This window comes from Chelonia mydas, chromosome 19, assembly GCF_015237465.2.
Source record: "Chelonia mydas isolate rCheMyd1 chromosome 19, rCheMyd1.pri.v2, whole genome shotgun sequence".
NCBI lineage: Eukaryota > Metazoa > Chordata > Testudines > Cheloniidae > Chelonia > Chelonia mydas.
Window position 1 is genome coordinate 12,079,031 of NC_051259.2, and position 22,456 is coordinate 12,101,486.

At 45.9% G+C, this 22,456-nt stretch overlaps 2 protein-coding genes across 4 annotated transcripts; one reads left to right on the top strand and one right to left on the bottom strand.

Annotated features, from left to right (window-relative positions):
• The first annotated feature begins 99 nt into the window (after window positions 1-99).
• Window positions 100-14,640, top strand: TAF12 (TATA-box binding protein associated factor 12). Of its 3 annotated transcripts, XM_037881561.2 has the most exons (7): window positions 100-245; window positions 6,430-6,512; window positions 9,112-9,363; window positions 11,048-11,125; window positions 11,522-11,636; window positions 12,285-12,373; window positions 14,164-14,640. In XM_037881561.2, exons 2-7 carry the CDS (start codon window positions 6,444-6,446, stop codon window positions 14,197-14,199), a joined length of 639 nt encoding a protein of 212 aa, XP_037737489.1. In that variant the 5' UTR covers window positions 100-245; window positions 6,430-6,443; the 3' UTR covers window positions 14,200-14,640. The 3 variants fall into 3 exon arrangements, with proteins under 3 accessions (XP_037737489.1, XP_037737490.1, XP_043388111.1); XM_037881562.2 differs by lacking the exon at window positions 6,430-6,512 and having other exon boundaries at window positions 107-245; XM_043532176.1 differs by lacking the exons at window positions 100-245; window positions 6,430-6,512 and adding an exon at window positions 7,819-7,885.
• Window positions 14,438-20,342, bottom strand: LOC102948372 (ras-related protein Rab-39B). The gene is made up of 2 exons (XM_007064839.4): window positions 19,958-20,342; window positions 14,438-18,288 (listed from the first exon to the last, which is right to left on the bottom strand). The coding sequence occupies exons 1-2, from the start codon at window positions 20,170-20,172 to the stop codon at window positions 17,856-17,858; spliced, it is 648 nt and encodes a 215-aa protein (XP_007064901.1). The 5' UTR covers window positions 20,173-20,342; the 3' UTR covers window positions 14,438-17,855.
• Window positions 20,343-22,456: the final 2,114 nt, after the last annotated feature.

Genomic DNA, 22,456 nt, shown 5'->3' on the forward strand with positions numbered 1-22,456 from the left:
GTCTCTCGGGGTGGCGGGTTAACGCATGCGCCGTTGGGGATGGTTGCTCGTTGTGCGCATGCCCAGCGTCGTTGCCTTGCCAGCTGTGCCAGGGAGGCTCTGGTTGGCCGCGGGTGAGCGTTTCCGGGCGGCAGCGGAAGGACGGTTCTGCGGGAGGGCCCGGGCGAGCAGCGCAGAGCCGGCGGCAGCAGCAGCGCAGCCGGGGGCTCCGGCCGCGGAGCATGGGGCGATAGGAGGGGGCGCCGGTGAGTGCGGCCCCGCCCGGGGCTAGGCTGGGCTCCCCCGCCCTCGCGGGGAGACACGGGGGGAGCCTGTTGGCGGGCCACGGCCGCCCCCAGCGTCCCGGGCAGGTCCCGAGGGCGGGTGGCTGTGGGCTCCCCGCGCTCCCCGGCAGGACCAAGGAGGGGCTTAGGGGCTCCCACCGGTCTGTGCTTCCAGGCACGCTAAGCCCTAGGAGACTCTAGGGAGCATTCACGGCTCTCCTGTCATCACCAGATAGGCACCTCCAGCGGGGGGAGTTGAGGAGGGGGTTTAATCTCCAACATCCCCTTGCAGCGCCTGGGATCACAGAATCACAGAATATCAGGGTTGGAAGGGACCTCAGGAGGTCATCTACTCCAACCCCCTGCTCGAAGCAGGATCAATCCCCAACTAAATCATCCCAGCCAGGGCTTTGTCAAGCCTGACCTTAAAAATATCTAAGGAAGGAGATTCCACCACCTCCCTAGGTAACGCATTCCAGTGTTTCACCACCCTCCTAGCAAAAAAGTTTTTCCTAATATCCAACCTAAACCTCCCCCACTGCAACTTGAGACCATTACTTCTCGTCCTGTCATCCGCTACCACTGAGAACAGTCTAGATCCATCCTCTTTGGAACCCCCTTTCAGGTAGTTGAATCAGCTATCAAATCCCCTCTCATTCTTCTCTTCTGCAGACTAAACATCCCCAGTTCCCTCAGCCTCTCCTCATAAGTCATGTGTTCCAGCCCCCTAATCATTTTTGTTGTCCTCCGCTGGACTCTTTCCAATTTTTCCACAGCCTTCTTGTAGTGTGGGGCCCAAAACTGGACACAGTACTCCAGATGAGGCCTCACCAATGTCGACTAGAGGGGAACGATCACGTCCCTCGATCTGCTGGCAATGCCCCTACTTATACATCCCAAAATGCCATTGGCCTTCTTGGCCACAAGGGCACACTGTTGACTCATAGCCAGCTTCTCGTCCACTGTCACCCCTAGGTCCTTTTCTGCAGAACTGCTGCCGAGCCATTCTGTCCCTAGTCTGTAGCGGTGCATGGGATTCTTCCGTCCTAAGTGCAGGACTCTGCACTTGTCCTTGTTGAACCTCATCAGATTTCTTTTGGCCCAATCCTCTAATTTGTCTAGGTCCCTTTGTATCCTATCCCTACCCTCCAGTGTATCTACCTCTCCTCCCAGTTTAGTGTCATCTGCAAACTTGCTGAGGGTGCAATCCACACATCCTCCAGATCATTTATGAAGATATTGAACAAAACCGGCCCCAGGACCGACCCTGGGGGCACTCCACTTGATATCGGCTGCCAACTAGACATGGAGCCATTGATCACTACCCATTGAGCCCGACAGTCTAGCCAGTTTTCTATCCACCTTTATAGTCCATTCATCCAGCCCATCCTTCTTTAACTTGCTGGCAAGAATACTGTGGGAGAGCGTGTCAAAAGCTTTGCTAAAGTCAAGGAACAACACGTCCACTGCTTTCCCTTCATCCACAGAGCCAGTTATCTCGTCATAGAAGGCAATTAGATTAGTCAGGCATGACTTGCCCTTGGTGAATCCATGCTGACTGTTCCTGATCACTTTCCTCTCCTCTAAGTGCTTCAGAATTGATTCCTCGAGGACCTGCTCCATGATTTTTCCAGGGACTGAGGTGAGGCTGACTGGCCTGTAGTTCCCAGGATCCTCCTCCTTCCCTTTTTTAAAGATGGGCACTACATTAACCTTTTTCCAGTCATCTGGGACCTCTCCCGATCGCCATGAGTTTTCAAAGATAATGGCCAATGGTCTGCGATCACATCCGCCAACTCCTTTAGCACTCTCGGATGCAACGCATCAGGCCCCATGGGCTTGTGCTCGTCCAGCTTTTCTAAATAGTCCTGAACCACTTCTTTCTCCACAGAGGGCTGGTCACCTTCTCCCCATGCTGTGCTGCCCAGTGCAGTAGTCTGGGAGCTGACCTTGATCGTGAAGACAGAGGCAAAAAAAGCATTGAGTACATTAGCTTTTTCCACATCCTCTGTCACTAGGTTGCCTCCCTCATTCAGTAAGGGGCCCACATTTTCCTTGACTTTCTTCTTGTTGCTAACATACCTGAAGAAACCCTTCTTGTTACTCTTAACATCTCTTGCTAGCTGCAACTCCAGGTGTGATTTGGCCTTCCTGATTTCACTCCTGCAAGCCCGAGCAATATTTTTATACTCATCCCTGGTCATTTGTCCAGTCTTCCACTTCTTGTAAGCTGCTTTTTTGTATTTAAGAGCAGCAAGGATTTCCCTGTTAAGCCAAGCTGGTTGCCTGCCATATTTACTATTCTTTCTACACATCGAGATGGTTTGTCCTTGTAACCTCAATAAGGATTCTTTAAAATACAGCCAGCTCTCCTGGACTCCTTTCCCCCTCATGTTATTCTCCCAGGGGATCTTGCCCATCAGTTCCCTGAGGGAGTCAGTCTGCTTTTCTGAAGTCCAGGGTCTGTATTCTGCTGCTCTCCTTTCTTCCTTGTGTTAGGATCCTGAACTCGACCATTTCATGGTCACTGCCTCCCAGGTTCCCATCCACTTTTGCTTCCCCTACTAATTCTTCCCGGTTTGTGAGCAGCAGGTCAAGAAGAGCTCTGCCCGTAGTTGGTTCCTCAAACTAGGATGCATGAACTGGGAGTGAAACACCATGTGAATGATGCAAACTTTAAGTCCCTGCTGGAGGATTCTATTCCAGCCCAGCAGGGCGCTCTTAGAATCATAGACTATCAGGGTTGGAAGGGACCTCAGGAGGTCATCTAGTCCAACCCCCTGCTCAAAGCAGGACCGATCCCCAACTAAATCTTCTTCCCTGTCTAAGTGGGTACAGTGCAGCCAAGAGCAAGGGGGTGTCAGGGATACCATATCTTGGTGTCCTAAATTCAAATGTGAAAGTGCAGTCTAACTTTATTTCGTATCACATCTTCAATCCAAACTCTAGCTCTTAAATGCCTTAGAGGAAAAAATAGCAGAAGGAAAACCTCAAAGCTCTAAGGATAAAAAGTTGGTTTCCAATGAGATTTGAAAATAGATGGCAGATCCATTTAATTGCCCAATGACTTCCTACAATTTCAGTGAAAAATCACTTTGGTCATGGTGTACTGAAGTTTATAAAGTGAAAAAGAAAGCTCCGAACTCTTACTGTATGACTGGAACATCTGTAAGCTCCCATGGAGTATTGAGTTGTTTGTGCAATGAAAAACTACTTCAGACAGTGGGTACAGCTATATTTTAGGAGAAACTGGAATTTCCCTCAGTGTTCTCACATTTAGAAAATTTATGCATGTTCCTTTTCCTTGCTTCTCATTGGAGATGCCATATAATATCTTTTGGCAGCTAAGAGAAAAACTTGAAGTGAAAGGGAAGTATGCTTTAAAAAAACTCTAAAGGGGAAAAAATAGATTCATAGATTCATAGATATTTAGGTCAGAAGGGACCATTATGATCATCTAGTCTGACCTCCTGCACAACGCAGGCCACAGAATTTCACCCACCACTCCTACAAAAAAACCTCACACCTATATCTGTGCTATTGAAGTCCTCAAATTGTAGTTTAAAGACCTCAAGGAGCAGAGAATCCTCCAGCAAGTGACCCGTGCCCCATGCTACAGAGGAAGGCGAAAAACCTCCAGGGCCTTCCAATCTGCCCTGGAGGAAAATTCCTTCCCGACCCCAAATATGGCGATCAGCTAAACCCTGAGCATATGGGCAAGATTCATCAGCCAGATACTACAGAAAATTCTTTCCCGGGTAACTTGGATCTTACCCCATCTAAAACCCATCACAGGCCATTGGGCCTATTTACCATGAATATTTAATTACCAAAGCCATGTTATCCCATCATACCATCTCCTCCATAAACTTATCGAGTTTAATCTTAAAGCAAGATAGATCTTTTGCCCCCACTACTTCCCTCGGAAGGCTATTCCAAAACTTCACTCCTCTGATGGTTAGAAACCTTCGTCTAATTTCTAATCTAAATTTCCTAGTGGCCAGTTTACTCTGTCCCAAGGGACACATGTTGTATAAGTAAGTACTTAGACCTTGGTAAATCCTGAAGTGTTTTGTTTAGAAGACTTTGGACCTGCAAATGTAAAGTAAAAACACACTTTTAGAACCCTGCAAATCTGTGGATATCCGCTTTATATCCGCTGACCATGTTTGCAAATCGGACTCAGATACAAATTTTGTATTCGCACAGGGCTCTACACGTTTTCCCTTAGTTAAATGCAGCATTTATGTTCTGCCAAATCCACAGATGCTATCTTGGAAAATAGAGCTTGTTAGTTGGTGAGAATATATATTGCACACTATGCAGTCATAATTAGTGCGTTGTTATTGCATCTAGGAGCCCATGTTCAATTCAGGAAGCTTGCGGAATTTACTGAGATTTCCCTAAATGCCTGTGAAAACTCAATTATACCATAGTTGGGGATTCAGAGACTGAAGTTTTAGAAGTCTGTCAGGAAATGAGATTAATTTTTCAACCTTTGTTAATGGAGCATAGCCACAGGGAACTCCCTGTATAAGTTTTTAAAACGAGTTCATCTTGCTGTGATACGCAAGAAAACAATATCAATTTTCCTAGAGTTGCGAGTGACCATTCTTATTTCTGACTTGAACACAAGGAAGAACCTTATGGAAACGTGTTAGGGTACAGAATCTATTTCTACAATTATGTTTTTAGTTTGTTCATACTGAAACCTGAGTAGGGCTATGGATGCATTGTATAATGTGTTCTCCTGACGTCCAATGTATTAAACTGGTTCAAAATGAACTTTTCATTTCAGAAGTGGTGGAACTGATTTTTTTTTTTTTTTTAAGTAAAGATGGGTGGCCTCTGTGTTCATATTTAGGTCTTTGAACCTGATTGATTATGATATTGATTAATTAATATAGATCCATGACCATCTATATAATCAGCCATAGTGCCAGTGTTCGGTAGCTCCTTTTACAAAGTGTGCTGACATATTTTTCTCCACACTTTAAGGTTTGAATCAAACCCATAAACGTGACCTACAAAGGGGAAAACAACTGAATTTGTAACTTTTCTTTGGTTGTGATGAGCATGGGAGGCTGGAATGGGTCTTGTCTGCTTAATTTTTAACACTAGAAATTCTGGTTTTCATTATCTTGGAAGATTCTGTGATAACTTGAGAAATAATGAAATTATGACATTGCAAGGCTGAAAGCAGAACAGTTGAGAGGGAGGAAGGTTTTTAGACACAGTTAAAAACTTATTTCACTCCAGTGCCTAATGAACACTTGGTAGAAAGGAGATCTCTTAAAGATTCTGCCAATCCTGCTCTTACAATTAATGTATAAGTACTTGCAATATACCTCTCCTGAGATACCCACCACTTCCAAAAGAGGTCCTCTAGCAAAACAGGGGATGACCAGACTTGACACTCCTGATATTTCTAAATTAAAAAGCAAGCTGTAAAGAAAACTTTTTCAGCCTTTATCCGTCATAAAGAAGCGTGCAAAAAAAAAAAAGTATATCCAAATTTCCTAAAAAATCCTTTGCATTTAATTTCTCTGTATAGATTTCTTTGCTCAATGTCTTTTCTTCCTGGAAATGGGAGCTGCAGGCACTCTGGTGAATGGTTCAACAAGTTATCTTGTTGCTGTAGACGATAAGTAACTTTGCATCTTCTAGTCTAATGCTGCAATAGTGATACTTACTCAGTTGCAATACAGATTACTCAGGTCCCAGTGGCATCAGTACAAGCCATGGGGCATAGTCCTGCTGTGGAAGAAAGCTATTGTTGCAAAAATCTGTACTCTCTACTCCAATACCAACTAGTACTTAAACTTTTAACCTAAAAACAAAGATTTGACATAAACATAGACTTCCCTTCACCCTTGAGGATCCTGGGAAATACCTTGCCACTTCAGAAAACAAGGTACACTAGGTTCACAATTACTGTTTAAAGTAAGGCTTCATATTAAACACCCAGAAAAATTACATCTGATCATTTTAATAAGGACAAGGCATAGCTGTGTTGTGGTGTGTATTGTCTGCTGAGGCTTGTTTCCTTTTGATCTTCCTATGATATGGTAGGTGACATGCAAAACAACTGGTATCTTTGTGGGAATGAGAGGTATGTAGCACAGGAGGAGGGGAGACTAGGTTAACACTGGCTATTTACTTACAGGAAGCTTTTGGAAAATGGCCACTCCATTCACTGGGCCCACAGCAGTTGCTGATGTAATTAAAGATCTAGACACTCAGATAGCTGTAAGTAAGTTGCTTGAGCTTGCCATGAAGTGCCATGTAGGACTTGAGGTTGAAACCTGTGCATCCACATTTTGTTTGTGTTCTGATGACTTGATTATGCCCAAAGGTTGAAATTAGAAGTGAGCGTAAAAATTGCTCTGCATTAATATAGTGCTTTTTGCCCAAGGATTTCAAAGCATTTCACACAACATCTTCCGACCCCTGCATGGTAGGTAAGATTTCCTACTTTGTAAACTGAGACACAGGGCTAAGTGACTAGCCCTAGATCACCCAGCGAACCAGTGTCAGAAGCAGGAATCCTGGAATCCTTTCCTCTGCTTCTTGCACTATGCTCTAGGGGCCTCGCTCCAGAAACGCCAACTAAGAGCTTATAGGGCTCTGTATGATTGAAGAACATCCCAAGACACAAACGTAGGGATTTTGCATTATTTTAAAATCTGTTAACATTGAGCTAGAAATTGATATCAGAGCTACGTGAAGTGACTTGCATTTATGTTTGTTTTTAAAAAGAAAAATATATGTAATATGTTTGCAGCAGTGCATGACTTTGAGCATTAGAATGAAACACTAAAATATCCACTGTCTAAGCATTCTTGTGTGATTATTTTTAAGAGTGATTTTTCTGTGTGAATTAATACAAACTAACAAAGAATTTAATGCTGTTATAGGGGAAAATCACATTTTCTACAAAAGGTAGAAAATATTATTTCCCTTAATTTATATATAAATATCCTTGATCTGTTTTGTTTCTTCCTGGAAGCCTGTTTTCAGCTTGCATCACTTGTCACTGTGAGAAGAGACATTTCTAAAGGGTGCTCTTTTATAGAAAAGTTTGAGGAAAACTGCACTGTAAGAGAATTTGAGACCCCCACATCTAATTATGGAAAATAAATCACTTAAAACAAAAATCAGAAATACAAAAATTGTCATCACAACCAGTTTTATGTTCAGACACAGAAAACGCATTTGCCTCAATGCACGAGCAATAAGATTTTCAGAGTTAATATAAGCTGCTATTAAAGTTTCCACTTAAGTCACTTCACAGCTTAATGTCTGTCCTTTCAAATAGATGTATTTTCTATGTAACCACCTACTTATTGGTCTGAACCATCACCAAAATAGTGGCAGAAGCAGGAATCCCATTGACAACTGCATTCATTGAACTGAGATAGTAGAACGGTGAAAGACTTGTAAGAGCATCTGAAACCTCTTACTCTGATAGGTCAAACAATTTAATAAATATTTGTGTATTAGTACTAATCACTACAGTTTTCCTTTACCATTCTTGGTGATAACTGAAGAACACAAGTTTGGACAGAGCCATGCTATTGTGGAGCTGTGGGCCACAGATCTGACTGCAAGGAAGCCAAGTGGTGGGTCTGTAGTAGTGTGCTAGGAAGAGTAGATGTTTCAAGGTTCTAGACCCTATTTACTAATCTAGGTTGCCAGTTCAGATCCAGTCCAGATGTTACCATCTGGTGTTTAGTGGCCTATGACATGAGTTAGTCTGAGAATTTTATGGCTAATCTGGAAAGAGCAGGCCGTTAGTTAGGCGTATGAAATTAGTCAGTTCTGGCCTTTGTTTGACAGTCCATTAAATTCCATGTTGTGCAGCTGAAAGCCTCAACTGAAGTGAGGAATCAAAGGAATTAGAGACAAAGGTGGGTTTTCTACTGTCCTGTCACTTTTGGAGACCTGGCTTAATGCTGACAAGGTTTATAGGTGAAATTGAATTCTAGGGCTTAGGCCAAACTTTCAATATCTGTTTGCATTGCAAAACTGTCCTACTATTGGAAATGTCTTGGTTTGGGAATAATTACAGGTCAGACTTGAAATGCATTGTTGGGGTTGTGTGGCAGATGCTAAAACTGTACCTTCCTGCTCTGTGCCTGGTTCTAACCAGTGCAGCTACATGAGGAGCCTTGTACTCAGCTTTCTCCTCTTCCCAACTAAGTAGATGTCTGAAATGTAAAAATGGAGTCTCTCATGTTGTGGTAGTGCCTAGAGACCCCGGTCGTAGACCAGGCTCCATGGTACATAGAACGAAAAAAACGTCCCTGCCCTGAGGAGTTTATAATCTGATTTTTTCCTCTTTAGTGTAATCTTCCCAACTAGACATCAGGAGGTTGTCATTAATCTGCCAGTTAGGAGTAAGTATGGAGACCTAAGGCTGCCACCAAAGAGGCACAGGTAGGAGAAGAGGGAAAAGACCTTTTACGGGTCTGTAGGATTCTGGCCTGGATTGAATTTTGGTGTTAGACTGGAAGAGGGAATGCAATGTTCTTAGGATGTACTCGGGCTGGTTCAGTCAGACTTCACACCCATCCTTGGTTCTCCATTCAGTGAAGTCTGTGCAACCATAATGCCTTCCTTTAAAGTTTTATTTTTAATGTACAAAAATATTTTCCTTTCCCCACCCATGTCCTTCCTCCCCTCAAAGTGTGTTTGGAAGTATCAGAATAAGTTGAAAGCCTCCAGACACTTCCTGTGGGATATGGTCTTAGTACAGATAGTGAGGGGGAGTTTAGGGAGTGAAATCCAATCTCTAAATTCACACCTTTACCCCATTGTTCACTTTGGTGTTCCTTTCCTTCTCCAGCTGGTTGGTCTGGGTCCTCACAACCCCAAAAAGAAGCAGGATCTTGACAAGCTGTATGATTTAAAGACTAAAGCCCAGCAGATTATGAACCAGTTTGGCCCATCTACCTTGATCAACCTATCCAGTTTCTCCTCGATAAAGCCAGAACCAGCCAACACGCCACCACAGAGCTCCATGGCAAACAGTACCACTGTGGCAAAGATGCCAGGGACTCCTAGTGGAGGGGGACGCCTAAGTCCTGAAAGCAACCAGGTAATTTCACTTGAGATCTTGGGCAAACCGGGAGTTGTTCAGACCCTCCCTTAGTTTGATGACTCTCCCTTAAATGACCTGGAAATATTTTACATTAATTAAACTTATCAGTTGAGTACCCACGGTTCACCCAGGACTACAGAGATCCGGTTCCTGCCTCTCTCGAGTTTACAATCTGAGTCAGACACAGACTGTATAGATCAGCTGCAGGTTGCATCTAGTCTCCTAGCGATGAACATCGGAGAGATCAGAAAATCCCATTCCAAGTGAGGCTTGTATGAAAAACAAAATACTGAATACAATGAAAATCTGTTTTCCAATGCTGTAGGTCATCATAACAAGTGTAGGGCAATGTGCTAGATCCCCCCGCCTCCCCCCAGCCTCCCTGAAATAGGTCAAAAGGTCAGTTTAAACCTGGTTTCTGAAGTCAGGTTGCTGGCTCCAACCTACGGTGTGTGTAGGTAACCTGTACCTCCTCGGGACAATGAGGAAGTAGCACCACAGTCAAACAGCTGCCATTTTACGCATATAATGCAACACTTGTTTTCAGTTTTTAACACATAAAATGATTGGCTGCATTCTGGCAGCAAAATGGGACGTATTCCAAAAAAGGAAGGTATCTGATTTCAGTCTTCTCCAACACCATTCCTTCCTCTGCAGAAATACCCCCACCCCATGCGGTTCCACTCTTGTGGCAATGCTGGGGCTGGAATGGAAACTTTTGCTCTGCTTCAGAAGAACTAAGAGAGAAGCTGAGATGCAGAGAAGGCTGTGCTCCCCTGGAGGGGAGTGGCTTAACAGCATAATCATGTCTGAACTCCTGAGTCTTATGGGAATCACAGATTCAGATTCCAGTAGCTTTCACGTAACCTTTCATTCTACTCTGGGAAACAAACTAAATGTCCCAAGTTTGTGTGTAGATTTTCTGATGCTTTTTAAACTCAGGCTTCATGGACATTTGACTCGTTGGCACTTCTCAAAAGAGAAGGGGTTTGTCTCAGTGTCATTTGAGCCAAATGTGTCTAGTTTATCTTGTAAGACTTTTGGGACAGGGTGATACCATCCCTCTATATCCTACAATGGTGAGCATGCTGCTGATGCTCAGAAACTAATAAAATCCTCACTCCCCCCTAGCTGTTATGCAGCATGCTCTGTGCTAATTGACTGCTGTCCTCCACCCAGTGGTGGTGTATGTACCTTATTTGAAGCACTTCTGAATGGCGGGCACCATAGAAATGTAAAATATTATCTTTTGCCCATAATATAACCCTGCAGTTTTTGAAATTATTCTTGTACTTACAGTCCACCCTTCAAGAGTTCTCATTATGCAATTGTTTTCTCTTGCCAGCGCACTGTTGCTTTAATCAACAGTATTTTGAGATGAAAGAGATGGTAGCAAATGTTGTCTCACGTGAAAGGACAGCCTTATTCATTATTCTGTCTCATTGGCCATTGCTTTGTTTGTAGCTGCCAAGTAGGTTTGAGAATGCCTAGTTATTGCCCAGTGTTTATCTGCGCAGTTCCTGCAGTGTTACATTTTGTCAATACTGTGTATAGCCTGGAACGTGGATTACAGTTTTGGGGGCAGTTTAAGAGTGATTTTTTTAATTTTTTGCTGCTGTGCTGTGTATTGCCAGTCAGATTGCTAATGCAGTGTGGAAAATGATCACCCTTTTATCCTCAGGTTTTAACCAAGAAGAAGTTGCAGGATCTGGTGCGAGAGGTGGATCCCAATGAGCAGCTGGATGAGGATGTGGAGGAGGTAGGCCATGTGTGACAACCCGTACTAGTAAAATAGGACATGCAGAGCCACTCCAGAGCTGTCATAGCCCCTTGCCCAATACAGGGAGGATTGGTTTATACTATTGTGCTGTTATGCAAGCTCTGGTCAGCTTCAAACATGGTGCTGAAGGTCCATATACGTTGCTGGTGCTCAGAGGTATTCATTCTAATTTATTAACCAGTCTTTTGCTGGTGACTCTCACAGACATCCCAGGGGCTTTTCTATAGGGTGTGGTCAAACTGTTTTCAGCGAGCAGTAGCTTCTGAGGGTTGAATTTCATGGTGGTCACTATGTTTTTTGACTATAACAGTCATTCAAAAAATAATATGAATGGGTTTGAGGTACTCCTTTCTTCAACCCCCTACTCCCCCACAGATGCTGTTGCAGATTGCTGATGATTTCATTGAGAGTGTGGTGACAGCTGCCTGCCAGCTTGCCCGACATCGCAAATCAAACACTCTGGAAGTGAAGGATGTCCAGCTGCATCTCGGTAAGAGATTCGTATCTTGTCAGTGAGGAGACAGAACTGAGGGATAGAAGTATCTGAGAAGGGATTGTCCCCGCTAGACCTTGGGGTAGGGATCTGGGTACACGCTACACAACCAGAGCAAACGCTGAATAGGGACATTTGAGGGAAATAGTCTAACCAAAATGTGTGGAAGCAGAGACATGGAGGAGGCTGCCCCTTTATGAACTTGAGCCTAGGGTGGCTGTCTAGGCATCATTTCTTAATGGACCTGCTGGGAATCAGGGACAATTTAAATGTCATTATGTTTTCTTCCTCCAAACTCTCCTATTCCCATGCACGGGCATGCCGTTTTGTATCCATTCTGTAACCTGGATTGTAAGGTCTTTGGTGTAGGGCCTGTTTACAATAGCTGTATATAGTATCTAGCCCAATGGGACCCTGACTCGAGTCCTTAGATGCAAGCACAGTACAAATAATAAGTAACCTCTGTGGTGCCTTTAGTCACAGGAGTCCGGATTTCCCAGTACCCCCATTTCTCACTGAATATCTGCAGCCCTGGCACCAGGAGGTTCACTGAATAATTGTTGTTGTTCTGGTGTGTTGAGGGCTTCCCTGTGTCGGACACTCTGCACAGCTTCCTTACGCAGTGATCTGCGCTTTCTGTTCCAGAGCGCCAGTGGAACATGTGGATCCCTGGTTTTGGTTCTGAAGAAATCCGGCCGTACAAAAAAGCCTGCACTACAGAAGCTCACAAACAGGTGAGGAGCCCCTTGTGAATGCACTGATAGCCAAATGTAGGGGAGTCCATGCAAGCAGAGTCCTTGTCCAACTCCCACCACACATGCCAGTGCTGCTCTTGTTCATCTCCACTCTTGCATTGTGGCCAAGACAGAATGGAATCCCGATGACACTGTGGATCTTGTATATTCTTTTAGACTCAGTGTGCAGTGTGTTCCCAAGGCTGCAACAATCTAAGACAGGGAGACTCCTGGCTGCTGCTAGATTCTCTCTTCTAACTGGTGGCCACACCCTTCAAGTTGCAGTAGAGAGTCAGTTGTTGGGAGACCCCATACGAGAGACTGCTAGTTTGTAATGCTGGCTCCCTGCACAGTGGACCTTGCAGTTAGCATGTGATGACAGTGCTGGAGAGCAATTCTCACCTAGCCTCAGACGCTCCAAGGAGGAGCCTAAAACAACCCTTCACCCACAGGCAGGTAAGCAGTCAGGGAGAAGACACTCAGTTCAGGATCCAAAACACAACCATGGCCATGAGACAATGCTGCATGGCTGGTTTTTCATGGTCCGTTCTGCATGGAGCCAGCATGTGTGTGAACAGCCAGAAAGCTCTCTTTCCAGAAGAATTTAAAAATCCATGTTGACTGAAGGGAATCCTTGTTTGTAAAACCACGGGAGTCCAGGGATGCTGTTTGCATACTATGATCAAGAGTGACTAGGGCTGTAAGTCTTGGTGTTTGTTAAACATGGCATTAAAATGTGTGGCGGCTGGCTCTGTCAGCTAATGGCAGCAGCCATGCGTGTATGTAACAGTGACCCAGGTCTCACTGAGCTACTGCAGGACAACTGCAGAATCCCTTCCATTGGAAATAAATGGTTGCTGCACAACGTGGCAGCAAGAGACTTGTTGCCATTGTATATAGGGGCAGCTGAAAATTATTTCCTCTCCTACTTAAATATCTTGCTGGGGCTCCTCTTGAAGAGCACTCGTGCTTGTCCTGGAAATTTCAGCTGTTAGTTACTTGTTCAGTACTGGTTTCTGTCTTGCTCCGACTTTGGAAGTTGCTGGGTTTTTTAAGTCAAAGGCTAAAGCCATGAATAAAAATCTCTACACCCATGAAATGCACCAGCATGGTAACGTGACAGCTCCATTCCTGACACGGCGGATGAAATGCCATGCGGGTGCGGACAGAGGGCCATCAGGTGGATTTTGATTCAGTGCACAATGCAAGTAAAATATTAAACTGCTAATGACTGAGTGAAATTAGGATTAAGGTAGAATCACCAAACCGAAATGATGACTCCGGACAGAATTTCTCCCAAGGAGAGAAGCACAGACTCTCTGAAATTTTTTTTTTTTTTAAACTTTCTGGCTATGGATCTATCGAAGCTAGGATTCAAATAGCCTTAAAGAACCATGTTTAAACACCGGTCCAGCTAATTCATGGTAGAACGCTGCCTACCGACGTGTTCAAGCCTGAGTAGGACCCAGGTGGAACACTTCTCAGCATGGCTTATAGTTTGGTCCCACCCACAAGTTAGACAAATCAAGTTACAAATGGATTTAGCTAGAACCCATCTTAACTGTTAAAATGTGGTTCCCAAAGTGTTTAAAGGCCATTGTGTCTGTAGTTCTTGGTATATCGCCACTGTTCACCAGAGCTTACTTTCAGCGTATGGTATTGCATAAACAACCTGTTGTGGACCCTGTGTTTCTTCAGTCTCATTCCTGTATAGCCACATTCCCAGCTTGATTTGCAGATAACCATGTTCCAGTCGCTCAGTTCCCTGTATTTTCCCTTTATTGTTTCAGAGGATGGCACTGATCCGCAAAACAACCAAGAAATAACCCCTGGGAGTAGCAGGGAGACAACTGTGCGTTTGGGGATATCTGCCTCTAAGCTGAAGCCTCCATGACACCATCCATGGGATATTTTTTTTAATGCTTTACAGAGAAGCATATATTTTTTATTAACAGTGCAGCAATATCTATGACTTTGAGGAGATCGGCCAAAAAACATGATATGCCCCCCCTTCCCCAGCCCCCCATCAGAGCACATCGTATCTTGAAACAAAGACTTTATTTGTGACCTTTAAAGTGGTTTATTGTATAAGTGATTGATTGTCCAAGGAACAGAGCATTTTGGTCTTGTTTGGGACAGTATTAGAAGCATCTGTAGAGGTTTTCGTTTTCCCCCTTCCCTCCTGCCAGTTCCAGTACTTTGTAATGTCAATGTTTATATAAATACTTGCATTTGTTTTACATTAATAAAGAAATTATTAATCTAAAGCCGGGCATTGTCTCGTGCTTCTGCATTTGATGTGTGTACAGCACCTCATTTCAAACTCTAGGCAGTAGGAGAGAGGGGCGGCTTGCTGCAGGGATGTTTAAAGGACATGCCAGGTTAGGTTCAAAATGGAGGGGAGGACTAGGATGGCTCTTGCACTGGTAAGGGACAGCACAGACCATTTTGCCTCTAAGTAGCCAGTTGAGATCCAGCTGAGGTGAGTAGTGACCACAAGTCCTACCATCTGTTGGCTGTTTGGCCTATGTGAAATAAACTAATGGTATCTGTCCAGTTCCTAGTGCACAAGGGTTCACATTAAGACCAACTGGAGCCCTGGCTGACAGCTGCAGCAGAAAGGCCAAGGACTTGGCGAGTCACCGAGACCGGACTTCCCTCTGGCTCCCTGCAGATCAGGGATGGTAGGATGGAAGCATGTGCTATTCCATGACCAAATGGAAGTCTTCAGTCTCCAGGGCTGTCAGTTGAGCACATTTCACCAGCACATAACTCACTTTAAAACTGTTTAGAAAATAAATTGAAGCTTAGGCCACAAATTTGACCCTAGTAACTCTGCTAATCAGGTGGGAAAGGTTCTTCAAATTGCAAAAATGAAAGGGGAGGGGTGTTCCTAAATCTGTACCTCTTGAGTTTTGGGTCGACAAGGATGAAATTGAAAGCTGCCCCCAAAGACTTTGAAATATATACATGGTCCTAAAATAAGTCATCTGCTTTCCAAGCTAAAGGCTGCACCGCAGATAAAATCCAGACTTCTTATCTGGTTTGCCCACTTGTTACCTGGGGTTCTTTTAACCCAAAGCTCTTGGTAACTTTTATTCTGTGCAAGGTGGTGTCAGGAAATAAATCAAGGGAGACACGGCCATCCAACTGATAGATGGCTGGCACAAACAGGACAACGCAAGAGTGCTTTCACGTACGCAACAGGTTAGTAAAACACCCCCAACCCTTGATAATTACCGAAGGTGAACGTGGCTTTCGAGTTGCACCATGATAGGCTTCTGCTGGCCAAACTTCTGTCTGCCGGTGGGGACCCCAAGGTGCGTCCAGAGGGAGCGTTCCTGAAGAGCCCCTCCTGAGAAGTCCAGCTACCTCAAACTTTTTCCCCTTATTTATACATTAATAATACAATGACATGTCCCTTAAAGAAAACTTGCTAAGCAAGCAGTTTTTAAAGGTCAAGCAAGGGGTTTCCTTCTGATCATCAATTTAACCAGATATGTTTTTGTTTTGTTTTCCTCCCCACCCCCCCTCACCCCCCCAGAGTGTCCATACCTTGGGGCCTTGACAAACATTCCCGGAGGCACATACAGACAGACTTCCTGTTTTTCTAAAATACATATATCAGCAATTTCAACATTCTTAGCAGGAAGGACATGGGGTCAAGCTGCCCTGTCTGTGGCACCCAGAACTCCCTTCCCTCCTGCCTTGGTTATGCTAAGGCCACTGCATGACCAATTTGCGGCCTGCTGACTTGATAACTTTGAGCAATAAGCAACAGTGCGGTGGTTCTCAAACTTTTGTACTGGTGACCCCTTTCAAATAGCAAGCCTCTGAGTGTGACCCCCCCCTTTATAAATTAAAATTTTTTTTTATATATTTAACACCATTATAAATGCTGGATGCAAAGCGGGAGTTGGGGTGGAGGCTTGCTTGTGATCCCCCATGTAATAACCTCCTGACCCCCAGTTTGAGAACCCTTGCAATAGTGGTTTCAGGCACTTCACTGGTTTGCCAAATCTCTCCGTACAAACTCTAAAAACATTAAAATGTAAACCTATACAAAGCGTGTTTATTGCAGTAAGGGGGGGGATTTTGCAAGAATCCTGCTGAGACTGGTTAACTTCATAACTGAACTCTTATTGACAGCATAGGCAGTGTCCAGAGTGTCCTAAACTGCCATTCTGGTACCTGACACGGTCCTTCCAAAATGGGGATTCACGCTTGTAAGTATGCATGTCGTCCATTCTCCGTGCCCAGCTAATAACTGGTCTTTCCACTGAGACTACCATTGTAGGGGCCAGTTGTAGAGATGGTTCTTTATGATGTGGTTTAAAACTGGATCCCAAACTTCATTGGTTCATGTGCCACTTTCTTAAATTGTTGTGAAGTGAACGGATGGAACGTCAAGTTTGGGTACCACAGTCTGGTCTGGAAACTGGTTGGAGACCTGCCCAATTCATGTCTTATAGTGGTCACCTAAAAAGCCAACAGAGCCTAGTTTTTTGTTTTATTTGTTTTTTAAACTATCAGCATGGTCTGGATTCTAACCAGTAACCTGGAGGTGAAAGCTACCCTGTTCTGTCTTGAAGGCATTTCAGTATCCTGTGTAGTCACAAGAACACAGCCTGCGGGAATAGCCAGTCCTGTTGCCCTAGAACCAGATTGCTAAATCTAAGGCCTGAGAGGGAAGCTGCTTTTCCCAAATAGAGTGACTGTTTTCATATTCGAAACTTGCAGCCTTGTTCCTAGGCCATGTCCTTCCAAGCGAAGGGGAAGTCCAGTGACATGAGAGGGACGTGGTGGCTGGATGTTTCGGGCAGGACAACCTGCAGCAAAACACCGCTTAATGTTAACTTGAGGGTTTTAAAATGAGGAGCCACATTGAGAATGGGAGAAGCTGGGGGTGCTTTAGATGCTGTTGCTGGGTGGCTCTATAGACTCCAAGCTGAACACCAATGCTGGGAAGTGCTTCACAACCAGGACGGCTGGAAGAATGTTTAGTCTGTAGAAAATGCAGCATCCATGGAAATTCTAAATCCTCCGAATCTGCAGGCACCTCCTGGGTCTAGTGTCGCTGTTTATACCACTTGGGGGACACTTGCCATTTTCATTGGCATGTTTATTGTTTTAACTTTAATGCTAAAGGCAACCAGAAATATGAATAAAATGTATTTAACTTTGTATCCAAGTGTAAATTCCAGACTTTTCCAGTGCTTAGACCATTGGATTCCTATTTGGAATTTCCTCCAAGCACAAAGGGTGCTGTGTAACCCTGCAGCCTTTGAACGTGAGTGGATGGAAACATTACCCGTTCCAGTTCTGTTTGTTGCCTTTGCTGGGAGAGGTTAATGGGAACTACTAGCCTGTTAGAAGAGGCTATTGTGACTGTCCTTGCATATAGTCCTGCCTGGCAGCCAAGTCTCATACGGGAAGGTGAGTGATGGTAGCTCACTCTGGCTTCTTAGTCTACAATGTCTGGCTAGCACGAGCACTTCTTCTGCTTCTCTTGTTTTCCCAGGTTCTGTACTTTGGGCTCCTCTGTGGGTGGCAGTCTGCTTTTCACCCCATCCCAATCCTTGTTTGGGCTCAGCACCCCTGCCTTCACAGCTTCATAGATCTCCAAGGTCAGCAGCTGGAAGGCATCATCCACGTTGCTGTTGCTTTTAGCGGATGTCTCTATATACTTTGCCCCCAGTGAGGAAGCCAGCTTCTCGGCCTCCTTTCGCTCAACCTGGCGCTGCGGCACCAGGTCACTCTTGTGCCCAACCAGCACAAAGACCATGTGAAAAGGTTTCACCGTGTCTGTCACCTCCTGATGCCACTCCTTGATGCTCTCAAAGGATGCTCGGTTGGTCAGGTCAAACATCAGCACTGCCCCAGCGGAGTTGCGGTAGTACGAGCGAGTCACTGACCTAGGACACAAGAAGGGAACAGCGTGAGACTCTGCATTCTCTTATTGCTTTACTTTCCTAAGATCTTTATGGCACAGAGGCAGCAAAGGCTGCCTTGTGAAACTGCTTGGAAAATGTTTTCCTGCAGAAAATTTCAACTTTTTGGTGGAATATAGAAAACCAAAACTTCAATTCAGAATGGCACTGTACTGCCTCATGGGAGTTAAAGTTCAGGTGCCTTATTCTGGTTAGACTACATCTTCCATGATGCACCACTTTCCCCCGCGGCGGTGACGAGAAGTGATGCGTCCTATCGGAGTCCCTGGTCATGGTGCATCGTGGGAGAGGTAGTCTGTGTAGAGAGCCCACCCCGAGAGGGGAATGGAAGCATAAAGCCCCTGATCTACAAGTCCTGTGAGACGGCTGGGTACCATTTTGAATGCAAATACTTTAGGTTTGGGGCAATCTTTTTTTTTTTTTTTGACTAAATGTTCTGAGGAAAGCAGCTACTTCTCGTGTCAAAACAAACAAAAACCCACAAAACAAAACCCTGCATTCCATGGAAAACTTTTTTTTTGTCAAAATGGTTTTGATGAAATTTTTTTAACTAGCCCTAATGCCTAGATAGAACATCTGTCTATGGTACATGTTCAACCAGATTCGTGTCACAGGGGTGACTCTTATCTGAGCCAGTTGCTTGACTTGTGTCCACAATGCATCTTTTCTTTCCCCCAGTTTAGCTTGGTTTATGTTCCTATCAATTTATGCTCCCATATCAGTACATGTTAGGAAAATCAAGGCAGCTATCCCATCGGACTTTGGCAGAGGGTAGAGTACCCTGAGGACCCCCCGCCCGGTAGCAGGTAGAGCAATAGATGTTGGGATGCCCTGGCAGCCCGAGAGCTGGCTGAACTGGTTACTCCAAGCCAGTCTCCTACACTCACTGTGCTAGCTTACGCTGCTGGTGGCAGAGAATTAACCATGTGGGGTGTGAACAAAGCATGTTTACAGCCAGTCTGGGTTCTGCCTAGAACAGGTTTTTGGAAACTCTCCTGCTGTTTTCCAGCCACCTGTGTGTCCCCACCTGCAGTGGCAACAGTGCTGGTATTTTTACCCTTGTGTTATGTCTGCCTGCTCCAAACAGAGGTATTAAACAGCTGAGCCCCATCTGTGCTAATGCTCCCACGCCTGGGAAATTCCTGGAAACCTGCTGCCCGTGTCACTAACTGGTTACACACTGGCCAAACCTCCAGTGTAAATGAGACTTCAGAAGCCCCTTTTCTTCCATGTCTTGGGACTGGCCCTGGTGCTTCAGGTGTGCCCAGCCAGTTCCTTTCAATGGGGCATGTGGCTGGTTAATAATTAGCCCCTTAGCTTAGGAAGCAGAAAACTCTGTACCTAATTCCCTGAGGTGCTGAACTAAAGGGCCTTGGGTCTGGACGGGATAGCTGGTCTCAGTCCAGTCCCTAGGGATGTGGGTCTCCAAGGCCTTTGGTGTCCGGCCTGTGAACCAAGCCCCTTTCCTCAGCATTGTTCATGCAAGAAAACTGCAGCCTGCGCTCGAGCCTGGAGCTTCCTGCACCTGTATTAATCCCCATTGCAGCTTTCAAGCTCCCTTCGTTGGCTCCGGCTCCGGCTCCGTCCGGTCCACACGCTTACACGTACGTCTAACCCTCCCCGGCAAACCCACCTGAATCGCTCCTGCCCAGCCGTGTCCCAGAACTGCAGCTTGATCCGGAGCCCGGGCTCCAGCTCCACAAACTGGACGTAGAAATCCACCCCCACCGTCTGGTTGATGGAGTCGAGGAAGGCGCCCTCGGTGTAACACTTCAGCAGGGACGACTTTCCCACCGTCGAGTCCCCCAGCATGATAATGCGGAACTGGTAGTGCCAGAGCGAATCCATCCGGAGTATCCCAGCAGGACAAGCCTGTGAGCAGCAAGGAGCCTGGAGCCGAGTGTCTGCGGACTGGAGCGGGAACTCTCACGGCGCTGCCGGTTGGGACTTGCTGGAAGTGGAGCGAGATGGTTCCCGCTGAAGGCTGAGAGCTGCTCTAGCTCATGTCCAGGCAGGCAGCTGCCACCCCTCCCGCTGAGTGCGCAGTGTTTATAGAAGGGGAAGGCAGAGAGAACGTGTTACTCCTATGTTTGGCTGTCAGGACTGTCTCCGCTCAGTAACACTGGGCCCTGTGTGTCAGAGGAAAGGAACGAGCAAAACAGATGCAAAACGCTGTGATGAGGAAGCATCTCCTTGGCATTAGGTTAGATTAAGAAGATTAGATTATGTATAGGGGCCTTGTAACTAGTGAGGCCTGGGCGTCAGGTGACTTTGGGTTCTACCCAGGCCCTGCCACTGTCTGTCTCTGGGCAAGTCACTGCACCTTGGTTTTCCCTCCTGTGAAATACAGGTGATAGTACTGACCTCACTGGGGCAGTGGGAGGCTCAGAGCTTGTCTACCATCCTGGGGAGCTCTTCCAGAATATCCATTCCTGATTAACGCTATGTGTGGACACAGCTGCCCAGAGAGGGGTGCAAAAGGCGCAGTGTGTCCCAGATCTTCCAACTGAGAGCGCCTCCAAACCCATGGAGCATGAATGGGCAGCATTGTGACCTGGTGCAATGGGGTGTCAGCACCACTCAGGCTGTGACCCTGTGCCCCAGGTCCTACACCCAGCCACGCCACCCACCCTCTTCATGATGGCGTGGTGGCCGGGCCAAACCTGGGCAGTGCTGTGGTCCTGTGTGTCAGGTCACAACACCCAGAACGGGGAGCTGGGCCTGGCCCCATGGGACAGGTGCTGTCTCTGTGGGATGAGTGCAGGGCGGATTCGCTGGCTAATCACCACCACCCCGGCCCTCTGGGGAAGGGTGGGGGACCTCCATGTCAGATATTGCCCTGGGCCCCCAAAAACCTACACGTCCCTGTGTGTAGACATGCTTATTCCAGAATAAGAGTGACCACACACAGGATTAATCAGGAATAGTTAATCTGTTTTAAATCCACACTTTACTTTATTCCAGATTATAGACAAGCCCTTAGTCCAAATTTAAAGGGTTTGAGCTCTTTGGCTGGAAGGCCCTAGAGATGGACTCCATTTTAGTATGCTGTTATAGAGAATATTTAAAAGACTTTCACATTCCCTTAATAGGATTGGCTTTTAAAGGCAATTCCTTCCCCGCCCAGCTGCAGCCAACCTGGGCATGAGCTGAGACCCTGGGGTAAGCAGAGATGTGTTGTCAGAGCCACTGGTTTCCCTTGGGAGAATGTTTAAGCAACAAGACAAGACAGGGCATGTATTGCTTTGTGTTCATTCATGCCTTGTGCGCTCTGCCGCCAAAGGCCAAGCGTTGATATTGCAACTGGGCATGAATTAATGCAAGACCTGCCTGGTGCCTGCACGGCTGATTGGGCCTGCGGAATACTTCTATTTGAATTAATAAAATCAGCTCCAGCTTCACTCGAATCTGAATCCGGTTTCATCCCAACGATTTGAAAACATCAGTCCAGGCTGCAGTGACAGACTCTTCCTTACTGCCTCACTGGTGTCAAGCAGACGTAACCCACACCTACTCCATGTGGTGGCGCTATTCCCTCCCCGCCAGTGGTGTCTGGGCCACACATGTACAGGTTGGGGCCCCTCCGATAAGTTTAACAGAGGTGAGCCTTTTAGCTGAGGCAGTAGCAGCTCATGGGTTAAGATGCAGCATTCATAGGTTCAGTTCCTGCGGCTGCCAGCCCACCAAGCAGCAGGAGGTTCTACAAACTGAATCAAAGATGGGCTGTTGGTTAAACGCCCCCATTACACCACGTCCTGCTGCAGCAGCTGACAGGGTGAGGAGGCCTCAGCACTTTTCCCCATGTGGCTCCACGCCAAGGGGGTGGAAGTTAGAAAATGGCCGCTCCGAGGCTAGTGGTGAGAGCAGCGTGAGAACTTGAAGAGACTAGATTAGGGAGATCCTGCTCAGTTTGATTCTGGAGTTTCTTAGAGTGTAAGGCCAGCAGGGGCCACTATGACTATCTAGTCTAATTACCTGTATAACACAGACCCTAGGACTCCTCTGAATTAACAGTATCTGACAATCCCCACATAGTTACCTCCCTATCTCCAGGTTTCAGAGTAGCAGCCGTGTTAGCCTCTCAGTTTGTATGATAACTTCCAACTTATCTGTACGTGTATATATATAACTA